Source organism: Hyperolius riggenbachi, chromosome 5, assembly GCF_040937935.1.
Source record: "Hyperolius riggenbachi isolate aHypRig1 chromosome 5, aHypRig1.pri, whole genome shotgun sequence".
NCBI classification, from domain to species: domain Eukaryota; kingdom Metazoa; phylum Chordata; class Amphibia; order Anura; family Hyperoliidae; genus Hyperolius; species Hyperolius riggenbachi.
The window spans coordinates 5,557,652-5,572,986 of NC_090650.1; the positions used below are offsets into that span (position 1 = coordinate 5,557,652).

At 51.4% G+C, this 15,335-nt stretch overlaps 1 protein-coding gene across 6 annotated transcripts in view; it reads left to right on the forward strand.

Annotated features, from left to right (window-relative positions):
- DYNC1I1 (dynein cytoplasmic 1 intermediate chain 1) overlaps positions 1-15,335 on the forward strand; it is a 540,798-nt gene that overhangs the window by 18,770 nt on the left and 506,693 nt on the right. For 3 of the 6 annotated variants that reach the window (XM_068235051.1, XM_068235057.1, XM_068235052.1), the window contains exons 1-2: positions 6,693-6,710; positions 12,433-12,565. In XM_068235051.1, coding sequence (XP_068091152.1) covers positions 12,494-12,565 — 72 coding nt within the window. In that variant the 5' untranslated portion in view covers positions 6,693-6,710; positions 12,433-12,493. Of the gene's footprint in view, positions 1-6,692; positions 6,711-12,432; positions 12,566-15,335 lie in introns of those variants that run through there. The other 3 variants (XM_068235055.1, XM_068235054.1, XM_068235053.1) reach the window with 1 other exon arrangement.

Genomic DNA, 15,335 nt, shown 5'->3' on the forward strand with positions numbered 1-15,335 from the left:
AGTAAAATATTGGTAAGGTTTACCAATATTTTACTGTGGCTAAACCTAACCCTACTCTAACACAGAACCCTCCCTCTACTAATGCCTAACCCTAAGACCCCCCCTTCCCCGGTGGCACCTAACCCTAAACCCCCCGATGGTGCCTGACCTTAACACCCCCCCACCACCAGCACTGGTGGTGCCCAACCCTAAACCTTCCCCCGCTCATAACCCTAACCCTCCCCTTGCCTAAACCTGAATTTTCCCTCTGCTGTAGAGCTGCGAATTGCGGCAACAAATTCAGTTTGGGCACCCGGAAGCAGCGCCTCAGACGCTTACAAGATACATTTCGGCAACTGGAGGCTCGAGGATATACAGAATGGGCGCTTTGCAGCGCCGCCGGGCGCTAACTGTGCACCTCCGGGCACCAAAATTTACCACCTTTACCACATAGCTTGGTCATTGTAAACTTGTGACAAACAAAGTACATTTCGGGGCCCAGAGCCAAATGATAGTGGGCACTGCCATGCACCAACATTACCGCAAATCCCGTCTTTTATAATAGGTGCCTACGATGGCGCCGTTTTTTTCTTAAGGGCTCCTGCACCCTTTTTTCCTGAATCGGTGGTAAATATCTGTGTAAGTACCTGTCTTTTTTTATTTAATTTAGCTTCAGAATTCCATAAAGGAAACTGCCTGCTGCTCCGTGTCCTAGATCCTGAGCAACTGATACCTGCCTGCTCACACCCAATCAGTCAGAAACACTCCCCCTGGTGGTTGTGTGCTGTTTGGAATAGCTCTGTGTCTGCAGCAAAATCATCTTCACCTTGGGCTCCAAAGTCTGCACTTAAAAATGGGTATTTAACTTAGTTGTAAGCCCCACATTCTGTACTTCTGCTGCCATGGGAATGGCGGATGCTTTTTGTGCCAGGTTGGTGCAGAGGGCAGATGTGCCCAATAGTCTTGTGCCTTACCCCTGACGGAATGAGACTGTCCATAGCACCCTGCTGCAGGAGTAATCAGCTACACAAAGCAGAAGGTATTGCTACTCATTGTCAATGCCAGCTCATGCTCTGTAGCTCCTCCCCCATTGCATGCACACCAGTGTAATTGTGGAATCACCTGGCACACCGTGGTACTGAAGGGGATCAGTCTGACACTGATCTGCATAGACTGACACTGTGTTGGAATAGATCCAGCAATAGCACCCCTAGCAGTGAGCTCAAATGCACCCATGTGATATTTAAATTACGTTTCAGAACATGGGGGAGGCGGCATTCAGAGCGTCGGTCTTAATCTGACAATTTAATCTAAAGGTGCCGACACTGTGCTCAATTTTATCCGCCAACAGCGCCCCCTAGCCGCAGCCATGTTTTCTTGTGTCAGACTACTGTATGTCCGTCATTGGTGCTGAACTAGACAGTGCTAGTGTCAGGCAGAGTCCGACATAGGATTGGAAAGAGTTAACAACTTACAGCACACCTGAAGTGAGAGTGATATGGAGGCTGCCATATTTATTTCCTGTTAAACAATACCAGTTGCCTGGCAGTCCTGCTGATCTTTTTGGCTGCAGTAGTGTCTGACGCACACCTGAAACCAGCATGCCGCTAATTCAGTCACACTTCAGTCAGACTGGAGATGGTTGGCGTAATACTTGCATGCAAATGTAAAGTAAACTGTATGCAGCTTAGTATTGGGCCAGTCAAATGCATCAATTAACACTTGTTTCCCAGCTGCATTGCACGCTTTCAATATTTGCCTCTTACTACTGTTTACTGTCCACAACTTTATCTTAATGCCTGGCCACTTTATAGTTGACTTTTTGCTTTCAGTTGCACAACCAAGCACTAGAATGCCCCGAGAATAGTTATTTGCTGATAAAATTCTTTCTGTTAGTCTCTAAAGCCCAATCTACATGATACGATTCTTTGTACGATTCGATTACGATTTTATTTACGATCCAATGAAATCCGACATGTCCGATCAGGATTCGATTCGATTCGGTTCAATTTGCCATTGCAAACCAATGGCAAATCAAATTGAATCCCGATCGGACATGTCAGATTAAATCGGATCGTAAATAGAATTGTAATCGAATCGTACAAAGAATCGTATCGTGTAGATTGGGCTTAAGGTATTGTGCCAAGTGTTAAATTGGCCATACATCTACTAATTCTGCAGCCTGATCCAGCTTCCAGTTCGATAATTTTATCGAATCAGGTGAAAATCAGTGCCACAACAAGCATGCCCGATCGATTCAGCCAATGTTAGTCCAAATAGATTTAAAGGGAACCAGAGACGAATGTATTGTAAAAATGAATAAAAGATGTTATACATACCTCCAGCCCCATAAGCCTGGGTCGCTCCCACGCCACCGTCCTCCGCTGCCTCTATCCGCCGCTACCGGGTCCCGTCACTTCCACCGGACACGGCAAATCTTCCGCATGCACAGGGGCTCCCTCCGGCTCTGTACGCATGCGCCTGTGCAGTATAGAGGAAGCTCACTGCGCTTGCGTTGACTGGCTCGACTGGCTGAAATGACTGGACCCGGTACCGGCAGACAGAGGCAGCAGAGGACGGCGGCGCGGGAGCGATCCAGGCTGATGGGGCTGGAGGAAGCCCCAGGTATGTATAAATAAGTTATTTTATTCCTCTCTGGTTCTCTTTAAGCATCAATCAGACATGCTGGAAAGGCCTGCCTGACCATCCCCTGTAAATGTCCCCCATCCCCCCCCTTCCCACCAGCCATTCATGTGCAATGTAAAATGTCACTTGTCTCGCCCCCCCAGCCTCCTCCGCCATCACCCCGTGTGGCACCAGGCGCATGTGTGTGACGTCACACACACCTCTTGGTGGCGCTCAGTGGTGACAGCGGAGAGGCAGGTGAGATCTCTCTCTGATCAGATTAGATCAGAGGAAGATATGTCTCTTGGCCGATCTGCCCATACATCGCTAGGTATATGGGCACTTTTATCCTTGGGATCTGCTGGCAATGCCTGGCCGCCCCATAGTTGACTGTTTGCTTTCAGTTGTACAACCAAACACTAGAATGCCCCGAGAACAGCTGCATTTATGCTAAATTGACATCCCTACAGCTGATGAATTATCTGTTAGTCTAGCAAGTATTGGGGCACGTGTCAGTGACCTCAGTGTCTGCAATTCTCACTACCACCGATTTACTGTTCCCTGTGACTTCTGCAGGAAATGTGCAGCAAAGTAAGAGCTCAGCAAGTCTTTCTGGCAGTGGAGACCTCGTTGTACATGAAACAGTTGTCAGCAGAAGCGGTGACTGTTTCTGGCAGCAGAGGCACAGACTGATTAGCTCAGCCTCTCGCTGGGTGCGGCTGACTTTATTTTCCACAAACTTTATTAGGACTTTACCAGTCTGCTCGGCATGATGTGGGGAAGTGGGACAAAGGTGAAGTGTGCATAAATATAGCGTGGGCCCCAACGTGATGCAGCAGCAAGCCTCCAGCGTGACAGCAATAATACACGGGTCACCCCACCGCCAGTAATACACAGGTCACCCTCCGCTAGTAATACACAGGTCACCCACCGCCAATAATACACAGGTCACCCACCGCCAATAATACACAGGTAGCCCACCGCCAGTAATACACAGGTCACCCTCCGCTAGTAATACACAGGTCACCCTCCGCTAGTAATACACAGGTCACCCACCGCCAGTAATACACAGGTCACCCACCGCCAATAATACACAGGTCACCCACCGCCAATAATACACAGGTCACCCACCGCCAATAATACACAGGTAGCCCACCGCCAGTAATACACAGGTCACCCACCGCCAGTAATACACAGGTCACCCACCGCCAATAATACACAGGTCACCCCACCGCCAATAATACACAGGTAGCCCACCGCCAATAATACACAGGTCACCCTCTGCCAGTAATACACAGGTCACCCACTGCCAATAATACACAGGTCACCCACCGCCAATAATACACAGGTCACCCACTGCCAATAATACACAGGTCACCCACCGCCAATAATACACAGGTCACCCACCGCCAATAATACACAGGTCACTCACCGCCAATAATACACAGGTCACCCTCTGCCAGTAATACACAGGTCACCCACCGCCAATAATACACAGGTCACCCACCGCCAATAATACACAGGTCACCCTCTGCCAGTAATACACAGGTCACCCACCGCCAATAATACACAGGTCACCCACCGCCAATAATACACAGGTCACCCACCGCCAGTAATACACAGGTCACCCACCGCCAGTAATACACAGGTCACCCACCGCCAGTAATACACAGGTCACCCACTGCCAGTAATACACAGGTCGCCCACCGCCAATAATACCCAGGTAGCCCACCGCCAGTAATACACAGGTCACCCTCCACAGGTCACCCTCCGCCAGTAATACACAGGTCACCATCCGTCAGTAATACACAGGTCACCCACCGCCAATAATACACGGGTCACCCGCCGCCAGTAATACACGGGTCACCCACCGCCAATAACACACGGGTCACCCACTGCCAATAATCCCCAGGTCACCCCCTGCCAATAATACACAGGTCACCCACCGCCAATAATACACAGGCCACCCACCGCCAGTAATACATGGGTCACCCCCTGCCAATAATACACGGGTCACCCACCGCCAGTAATACACAGGCCACCCACCGCCAGTAATACACAGGTCACCCACCGCCAGTAATATACAGGTCACCCACCGCCAGTAATACACAGGTCACCCACCGCCAGTAATACACAGGTCACCCACCGCCAATAATACACCGGTCACCCACCGCCAATAATACACAGGTCACCCACCGCCAGTAATACACAGGTCACCCACCGCCAATAATACCCAGGTAGCCCACCGCCAGTAATACACAGGTCACCCACCGCCAGTAATACACAGGTCACCCACCGCCAGTAATACACAGGTCACCCACCGCCAGTAATACACAGGTCACCCACCGCCAGTAATACACAGGTCACCCACCGCCAGTAATACACAGGTCACCCACCGCCAGTAATACACAGGTCACCCTCCGCCAGTAATACACAGGTCACCCTCTGCCAGTAATACACAGGTCACCCACCGCCAGTAATACACAGGTCACCCACCGCCAGTAATACACAGGTCACCCACCGCCAGCAATACACAGGTCACCCACCGCCAGTAATACACAGGTCACCCACCGCCAGTAATACACAGGTCACCCACCGCCAGTAATACACAGGTCACCCACCGCCAGTAATAGCATTTATATAGCACTGACATCTCTTGCAGCACTTTACAGAGTACATAGTCATGTCACTGACTGTCCTCAGAGTAGCTCACAATCTAATCCTACCACAGTCATAGTCTAATGTCCTACCATATTATTATTATGTATTTATATAGCACTGCCATCTCCTGCAGCACATTACAGAGTACATAGTCATGTCACTGACTGTCCTCAGAGGAGCTCACAATCCAATCCTACCATAGTCATAGTCTAATGTCCTACCATATTATTATTATGTATTTATATAGCACTGACATCTTCTGCAGCACATTACAGAGTACATAGTCATGTCACTGACTGTCCTCAGAGGAGCTCACACTCTAATCCTACCATAGTCATAGTCTAATGTCCTACCATATTATTATGTATTTATATAGCACTGACATCTTCTGCAGCACTTTACAGAGTACATAGTCATGTCACTGACTGTCCTCAGAGGAGCTCACACTCTAATCCTACCATAGTCATAGTCTAATGTCCCACCATATTATTATTATGTATTTATATAGCACTGACATCTTCTGCAGCACATTACAGAGTACATAGTCATGTCACTGACTGTCCTCAGAGGAGCTCACACTCTAATCCTACCATAGTCATAGTGTAATGCCCTACCATATTATTAGTATGTATTTATATAGCACTGACATCGTCTGCAGCACTGTACAGAGTACGTAGTCATGTCACTGACTGTCCTCAGAGGAGCTCACACTCTAATCCTACCATAGTCATAGTCTAATGTCCTACCATATTATTATGTATTTATATAGCACTGACATCTTCTGCAGCACTTTACAGAGTACATAGTCATGTCACTGACTGTCCTCAGAGGAGCTCACACTCTAATCCCTGCCATAGTGTAATGGCGTTTAATCATTTCTAGAGACAGCTGAGAGCGAGCAGGCCTCCATGCCAGGGTTCCTGAAGTCAGGCTCATTCATGTCAGGGTTTGGAGCATGTGCCCTTGTTTACAGGAATGACAGACGATTTGCTGAGTGGATTGGGTGAATTGGAGATGATCAGAGGATCCATTCTCTGCAGCTGATCTTACAAGAAGCTTCTCCTCCCTCCAGAGCTCTCGGCGCTCAGCCAAGTAGGGGAGAGTTCACCCAGCGCTGAGCTGTTTATACGGAGACACAATGGGAACAACGTGTGAACACAACAACTCCTGCAGCACTTCAATGTGACACGCTCTGACGACAAACCGAATACTATCATCATCTGTATAAATTACCGCCGGATTCCAGAACTGGGGAAACATACGCCACCAATGTCCAGGCTCCAACCGCCTCCAATTCCTGGCTCCGACCGCCACTTGTTTATATCTGAATTTTCCATGATAGCATCCAAACAGCGACACCACATCTGAGGAAAGCCAGGGATAAAGGGCACCTGTCATTAAATGATCAACTGGCATAGAGATGCACAAGGAAGCTCAATATGTTGGTATAAATCTCATGACAAGTCATCCTCTGCGTGTATATCTTAATATATTGACACCCCCCCCCCCCCCCCCAGGTTTTTGGATTGTGATGATGGGACCTGGTTAGGAGTGGAGGCAGCTGCCCACTATTGACATTGGTTTAAGACTTTTATTGGTGAAGGAGTGTATGGGGAGGGGGTTAGTAGTATTAGCTGGGTTCAGGAGGTAGATTTGGCCATCAGAAAGGATCTGGTCACCCCATTGCCCTATGGTGCTATAAGAATTTCTCAGGAGCCTTCTTATCATACTCTGCTTTGGAGGTAGAGGTCCTCCCCTAGCGAGGTGCAACCTATTAGAGGTGGGCTGCCTCCACTCCTAACCAGGTGACTTCCCTTCATTTGGAGGTGGGCTGTCTCCACCCCCCTGTCATATTCTGTCACTTCCTTCAGAGATTCCTTAGCGATGGCCAGCCTCCTCTCCCTGCTAGGTGCCACCACTACTTTTGGAACGCATTTGGGAGTGGACAGCTTCCACTTCTTGCCAGGTGCCACCTCTACCTTTAGTGGTGGGCTGCCGCCTTCTGCTGCCAGGTGCCACCCCCACCTTCAGATCTTCTTTTGGAGGTGGCCAGCCTCCTCTCCCTTCTAGGTGCCACCACTACCTTTGGAACATCTTTGGAGGTGGCCAGCCTCCTCTCCCTTCTAGGTGCCACCACTACCTTTGGAACATCTTTGGAGGTGGCCAGCCTCCTCTCCCTTCTAGGTGCCACCACTATCTTTGGAACATCTTTGGAGGTGGCCAGCCTCCTCTCCCTTCTAGGTGCCACCACTACCTTTGGAACATCTTTGGAGGTGGCCAGCCTCCTCTCCCTTCTAGGTGCCACCACTACCTTTGGAACATCTTTGGAGGTGGCCAGCCTCCTCTCCCTTCTAGGTGCCACCACTACCTTTGGAACATCTTTGGAGGTGGCCAGCCTCTTCTCCCTTCTAGGTGCCACCACTACCTTTGGAACATCTTTGGGGGTGGCCAGCCTCCTCTCCCTTCTAGGTGCCACCACTACCTTTGGAACATCTTTGGGGATGGCCTGCCTTGCCAGGTGCCACTTCCACCTCTTTGAGATGGACTCCCTTCTCTCCCTGCCAGGTTCCATCGCTGCCTTTAGAGCTAGGACTGCATCGCCACTACCTAGTATGTGTGGGTCTTAGTTCCCACAGGCTAATGCTAGGTACTGCCTAGTGTGTTTAGTGGAGCTCTGACTCCTGGAAGTAGATAGCGGCAGTCCTAGCTTGGGAGTCAGTGATAAGGCTTAGTGGAGGGGGAAGGCCACACATATCACTGCACTACGGAAAACAGCAGGGCGAAGCAGCGGGAAATGCAGGGCGGTACTGACGTACAGAAATTTCAATAGTAATGTTTTCAAGTAGAAGGTTTTTTTTTCCCTTTTGGGGCTAATTGGACAATGCCTTGTAAGGTTTTTTTTTGCCTTCCTCTGGATCAGCAGGGATATGTGAGGGTGCAGGCTGGTGTTGTGCTTTCCTCTGGATCAGCAGGGATATGTGAGGGAGCAGGCTGGTGTTGTGCTTTCCTCTGGATCAGCAGGGATATGTGAGGGAGCAGGCTGGTGTTGTGCCTTCCTCTGGATCAGCAGGGATATGTGAGGGAGCAGGCTGGTGTTGTGCCTTCCTCTGGATCAGCAGGGATATGTGAGGGTGCAGGCTGGTGTTGTGCCTTCCTCTGGATCAGCAGGGATATGTGAGGGAGTAGGCTGGTGTTGTGCCTTCCTCTGGATCAGCAGGGATATGTGAGGGAGTAGGCTAGGGTTGTGCCTTCCTCTGGATCAGCAGGGTTATGTGAGGGTGCAGGCTGGTGTTGTGCCTTCCTCTGGATCAGCAGGGATATGTGAGGGAGCAGGCTGGTGTTGTGCCTTCCTCTGGATCAGCAGGGATATGTGAGGGTGCAGGCTGGTGTTGTGCCTTCCTCTGGATCAGCAGGGATATGTGAGGGTGCAGGCTGGGGTTGTGCCTTTCTCTGGATCAGCAGGGATATGTGAGGAAGCAGGCTGGTGTTGTGCCTTCCTCTGGATCAGCAGGGATATGTGAGGGAGCAGGCTGGTGTTGTGCCTTTCTCTGGATCAGCAGGGATATGTGAGGGAGTAGGCTGGTGTTGTGCCTTCCTCTGGATCAGCAGGGATATGTGAGGGAGTAGGCCGGGGTTGTGCCTTCCTCTGGATCAGCAGAGTTATGTGAGGGTGCAGGCTGGTGTTGTGCCTTCCTCTGGATCAGCAGGGATATGTGAGGGAGCAGGCTGGTGTTGGGCCTTCCTCTGGATCAGCAGGGATATGTGAGGGTGCAGGCTGGTGTTGTGCCTTCCTCTGGATCAGCAGGGATATGTGAGGGTGCAGGCTGGTGTTGTGCCTTCCTCTGGATCAGCAGGGTTATGTGAGGGAGCAGGCTGGTGTTGTGCCTTCCTCTGGATCAGCAGGGATATGTGAGGGAGCAGGCTGGTGTTGTGCCTTCCTCTGGATCAGCAGGGATATGTGAGGGAGTAGGCTGGGGTTGTGCCTTCCTCTGGATCAGCAGGGTTATGTGAGGGTGCAGGCTGGTGTTGTGTCGTCCTCTGGATCAGCAGGGATATGTGAGGGTGCAGGCTGGTGTTGTGCCTTCCTCTGGATCAGCAGGGATATGTTAGGGAGCAGGCTGGTGTTGTGCCTTCCTCTGGATCAGCAGGGATATGTGAGGGAGCAGGCTGGTGTTGTGCCTTCCTCTGGAACAGCAGGGATATGTGAGGGAGCAGGCTGGTGTTGTGCCTTCCTCTGGATCAGCAGGGATATGTGAGGGAGCAGGCTGGTGTTGTGCCTTCCTCTGGATCAGCAGGGATATGTGAGGGAGCAGGCTGGTGTTGTGCCTTCCTCTGGATCAGCAGGGATATGTGAGAGTGCAGGCTGGTGTTGTGCCTTCCTCTAGATCAGCAGGGATATGTGAGGGAGTAGGCTGGGGTTGTGCCTTCCTCTGGATCAGCAGGGTTATGTGAGGGTGCAGGCTGGTGTTGTGCCTTCCTCTGGATCAGCAGGGATATGTGAGGGAGCAGGCTGGTGTTGTGCCTTCCTCTGGATCAGCAGGGATATGTGAGGGTGCAGGCTGGTGTTGTGCCTTCCTCTGGATCAGCAGGGATATGTGAGGGTGCAGGCTGGTGTTGTGCCTTCCTCTGGATCAGCAGGGATATGTGAGGGAGCAGGCTGGTGTTGTGCCTTCCTCTGGATCAGCAGGGATATGTGAGGGAGTAGGCTGGTGTTGTGCCTTCCTCTGGATCAGCAGGGATATGTGAGGGAGTAGGCTGGGGTTGTGCCTTCCTCTGGTTCAGCAGGGTTATGTGAGGGTGCAGGCTGGTGTTGTGCCTTCCTCTGGATCAGCAGGGATATGTGAGGGAGCAGGCTGGTGTTGTGCCTTCCTCTGGATCAGCAGGGATATGTGAGGGAGTAGGCTGGGGTTGTGCCTTCCTCTGGATCAGCAGGGTTATGTGAGGGTGCAGGCTGGTGTTGTGTCGTCCTCTGGATCAGCAGGGATATGTGAGGGTGCAGGCTGGTGTTGTGCCTTCCTCTGGATCAGCAGGGATATGTGAGGGAGCAGGCTGGTGTTGTGCCTTCCTCTGGATCAGCAGGGATATGTGAGGGTGCAGGCTGGTGTTGTACCTTCCTCTGGATCAGCAGGGATATGTGAGGGAGCAGGCTGGGGTTGTGCCTTCCTCTGGATCAGCAGGGTTATGTGAGGGTGCAGGCTGGTGTTGTGCCTTCCTCTGGATCAGCAGGGATATGTGAGGGAGTAGGCTGGTGTTGTGCCTTCCTCTGGATCAGCAGGGATATGTGAGGGAGTAGGCTGGGGTTGTGCCTTCCTCTGGATCAGCAGGGTTATGTGAGGGTGCAGGCTGGTGTTGTGTCGTCCTCTGGATCAGCAGGGATATGTGAGGGTGCAGGCTGGTGTTGTGCCTTCCTCTGGATCAGCAGGGATATGTGAGGGAGCAGGCTGGTGTTGTGCCTTCCTCTGGATCAGCAGGGATATGTGAGGGTGCAGGCTGGTGTTGTACCTTCCTCTGGATCAGCAGGGATATGTGAGGGAGCAGGCTGGTGTTGTGCCTTCCTCTGGATCAGCAGGGTTATGTGAGGGTGCAGGCTGGTGTTGTGCCTTCCTCTGGATCAGCAGGGTTATGTGAGGGTGCAGGCTGGTGTTGTACCTTCCTCTGGATCAGCAGGGATATGTGAGGGTGTAGGCTGGTGTTGTGCCTTCCCCTGGATCAGCAGGGATATGTGAGGGAGCAGGCTGGTGTTGTCCCTTCCTCTGTATCAGCAGGGATATGTGAGGGAGCAGGCTGGTGTTGTGCCTTCCTCTGGATCAGCAGGGTTATGTGAGGGTGCAGGCTGGTGTTGTGCCTTCCTCTGGATCAGCAGGGTTATGTGAGGGTGCAGGCTGGTGTTGTGCCTTCCTCTGGATCAGCAGGGATATGTGAGGGTGCAGGCTGGTGTTGTGTCTTCCTCTGGATCAGCAGAGATATGTGAGGGAGCAGGTTGGTGTTGTGCCTTCCCCTGGATCAGCAGGGATATGTGAGGGAGCAGGCTGGTGTTGTGCCTTCCTCTGGATCAGTAGGGATATGTGAGAGTGCAGGCTGGTGTTGTGCCTTCCTCTGGATCAGCAGGGATATGTGAGGGAGCAGGCTGGTGTTGTACCTTCCTCTGGATCAGCAGGGATATGTGAGGGTGTAGGCTGGTGTTGTGCCTTCCCCTGGATCAGCAGGGATATGTGAGGGAGCAGGCTGGTGCGGTGCCTTCCTCTGGATCAGCAGGGATATGTGAGGGTGCAGGCTGGTGTTGTGCCTTCCTCTGGATCAGCAGGGATATGTGAGGGTGCAGGCTGGTGTTGTGCCTTCCTCTGGATTAGCAGGGATATGTGAGGGAGCAGGCTGGTGTACCTTCCTCTGGACCAGCAGGGATATGTGAGGGTGCAGGCTGGTGTTGTGCCTTCCTCTGGATCAGCAGGGATATGTGAGGGTGCAGGCTGGTGTTGTGCCTTCCTCTGGATCAGCAGGGATATGTGAGGGAGCAGGCTGGTGTTGTACTTTGTTCTCTGGTTGAACTCGATGGACGTATGTCTTTTTTCAACCCAAACAGCTATGTAACTATAGCGCCAACATCTTTCGCAGCGCTGTACAGAGTATATCGTCTTGTCACTAACTGTCCCTCAGAGGAGCTCACAATCTAATTCCCTACCATAGTCCTATGTCGATGTACAGTATGTATTGTGTAGTGTATGTGTTGCAGTCTAGTGCCAATTTTTAGGGGGGAGCCAATTAACCTATCTGTATGTTTTTGGGATGTGGGAGGAAACCAGAGTGCATGGAGGAAACCCACACAGACATGGGGAGAACATACAAACTCTTTGCAGATGTTGACCTGGCTGGGATTTGAACCGGCAACCCAGCACTGCAAGGTGAGAGCGCTAACCACTACGCCTCCATGCTGCTCCTCAATGAGGATCCCAGTCCTTGTATGCCTGGTAGAAGCACAAGCGCTGGAACAAGGTTTAGTTACTCTGTAAAACTTCTGCTGTAAAAATTTACGAGTCATAAAATAATGTTTACGTTGCACTTGTCTGTTAATGATCTGCACACTCTGCAGCCATCTCTATGTGTTTTATAAGAGAACCTGTCTCCTACGCGAAGAACCTGAACTCTATACCTGTTTGTGCTTCTTGCCAGGTCTCGGCAATTCCCTGGAAAGTTAGTGAACTCTTGTACCGTGAAACGCTGCCTCAGACCGATGGACCGCGAAACCCAAGGTCAAGAAAACCTCATGAGACCAATCTGTGTAGAGAGGCATCTTCTGACCCAGGTAAACAGCCGACACATGTTGGGGCTGTGGAGCTGGAGGCGAGGAGTCGCGGTAATTTGTGGGCACCTGGAGTCGGAGTCATACAAACATCCACGACTCCTAATAAATTAAACTTTAATTAAGAGAAGAAAAATGATAAAGATTCTATATCTGAGATAATATTCACCATAAATAACTTGCATATACAGTAATAGCAATGCCTAGGTCACAAAAATGCAGGGCTTTGGAGTCGGTACAGAAATCTTCCGATTCCGACTCCTCCTCTGTTTATGAAACCTCCGACTCTGGGTACCCAAATAGCTCAGACTCTGACTCCTCGACTCCGACTCCTTAGTCTAATATTTACCAGGGCTGTGGATTTTATACAAAATCATCCGACTCCCGACTCCTCAGTTTATGAAACCACCGACTCCGACTCCAGCTCTGGCTCCGGGTACCCAAAATTGCTCCGACTCCTCGACTCCGACTCCAACTCCACAGCCCTGCAAAAATGAAAAAAATAAACCAATCAAAAAAGTTACTTGCGCTGCTGCAACAAAGCAGTCACCATACAGTATTAACCACTCCTGGACCCCACATTGGGTGAAATGTATCTGCTGGTAGCTGCACAGCTCTGACTGGACATAGATTTCAACACCGCCGCCGCGCGCTCCCGCCGCTCCTGTCGATTGCCCCGCACTCTCTCAGCCGCAGCCCACTCACCGTCAGTATGGCGGCAGAGCTCTGTGAGCCTGACTCCGTGATCACTGTGTGCCAATCGGCTCACATTAATGGACACGGTCAGGAGCCAATGAAAGTGGCTCCTGACCGGCTCACAGAGCTCTGCCGTCATAGCGATGGGAGAGAGAGGGACCTGCGGTGATGGGAGAGCAGCGTGATCGGCAAGAGCAGCGGGTCTGTGTGGCGATTCATTGGTAAGCGCCGTTTTGTGGTACCAGCAGTCTCTGGTTCCTAAAGAGACTCTGTAACAAAAAAAAGTTCCCCGGGGAGTACTCACCTCGGGAGGGGGAAGCTTTAGGGTCCCAATGAGGCTTCCCCCTCCGCTGTAGCTGCAGGCAGCCCAGAAGTCTCCTGCAATCCTGGCTCGACAAGCGTGATATATTTACCTTCCCTGGCTCCAGCAGGTGGCGCTGTTGCGGCGCTCAGCACGGAGGTAGGCGGAAATGGCCGATCTCTGTCGGGTCCGCTCTACTACGCAGGTGCAGGAGACTTGCGCCTGCGCAGTAAAGTGGCCCGACAGTTATCGTCTATTTCCGCCTATCTCTGAGCGGACAGCCGATACTGCGCCTGCGTAGGAGCCGGGAAGGTAAATATTTACATCCCCGCTGTTCGGAGGGGCACAGCGAGACCACCGTGGGACACAGGAGGCTGGGGGAAACCTCAATAGGATCCGGAGGGTTCCCCCACCCGAGGTGAGGACCCCCCAGGGGAACTTTTTTTAATTACAGGTTTTCTTTAAGCTTTGGCAGTGATGAAATGCCTTTTATATAACATACTTTTAATCAACAAGATTGTTATATGTAAATTGGAGGAGTTGGAGTTGGTGGAATCATAAACTGAGGAGTCGAAGTTGGATGATACATGTACCAGCTCTGCAGGCCTGCACATGTGTCAGCTGCTACCTCCTGCCGTGCTAACATCAGAAGGTGCTGTCTGCATGCCAAGCGTTACTTTCCAGTGGCTCATTGACCAAAGTGTTAAAATCAGGTCTTATCACACAAGTGTTTGGGGGGCCGAGCGGGTCCACCTCATCAAGGTGTAATGAAGCGGACACCTGCAGGAGCCAAACAGGGATTACATGAAAGAACACCCGTTACCTTAATTGCTTAATGACGTCATAACGACATCAGATTCCCGCCAGGTGCGAATGTAAACATTGCAAAACAGTATTGTACAATCCGAGTGTTACTGGAACGGAGCAGCAAGAAATGTACTGTGCTGGGAGGAGCGAGATCCCACTGCGGACAAACACAACAGCCGGGTCAGTTTATAGAACACATGTAATCCATGGCCTATCCTTACCATGGCTTCAGCTGCACACACGGCTATGCGTCTCTCCAGGAAGATGGATCTCAGAGACGTCCCATGACGACGAGCGCTCGCCAATCCATCTTCCTGGTGGCGTGTATGCCCGTTGCCATGTGACGTTACTTTACGGACGCGAATGAGACTTCAAGTGATTGCTGCACTTTGCATGGAGTCGACGGGGAGCTTAAAGGAGTTATCAGGGTTTTTATTCCCGCCCCCCCCCCCGGATCTACTTACCTGTGGCTTCATCCAGCATGTCGCCGGCGAGGTTTCCGGGCCGCGGGCTGCGACCGACGCTGCGTCGTGGGACATGTGGCCGGCAACGAGCTGGAGGAAGCCCCGGGTAAGTAGATCCGGGGTTGGCGAAAAGCCTGATAAATCCTTTAAGGATCTGATCCGCTGTGACGGTCATTATCGCCACACATCACTAAACGTCATTCGCATGATTGCACGCCTGTACCCACTTCAGAAGATTGCAGAAATGATCGCTCGACGCTCAAAAAATTGCCGGTTGGGAAAATCGGTCCTTAAGACTTGTATTATGCGATACCGTTATGCAATACATGCGCACCTGGGTTCAGCTGGAGGTTTGAGGTGAAGCTGGCAGAGCTGAGTGGCCACAGAGCGTCTGGGGCAGTGAGGAAGGTCTAGTTATGGCCGCCTCATTACCATCCAGTCTGAGCTTCAGCCGTAATGATAATCGAGGAATATTGCGGAGAGTAGATGTGTGAAGTCTATAGAG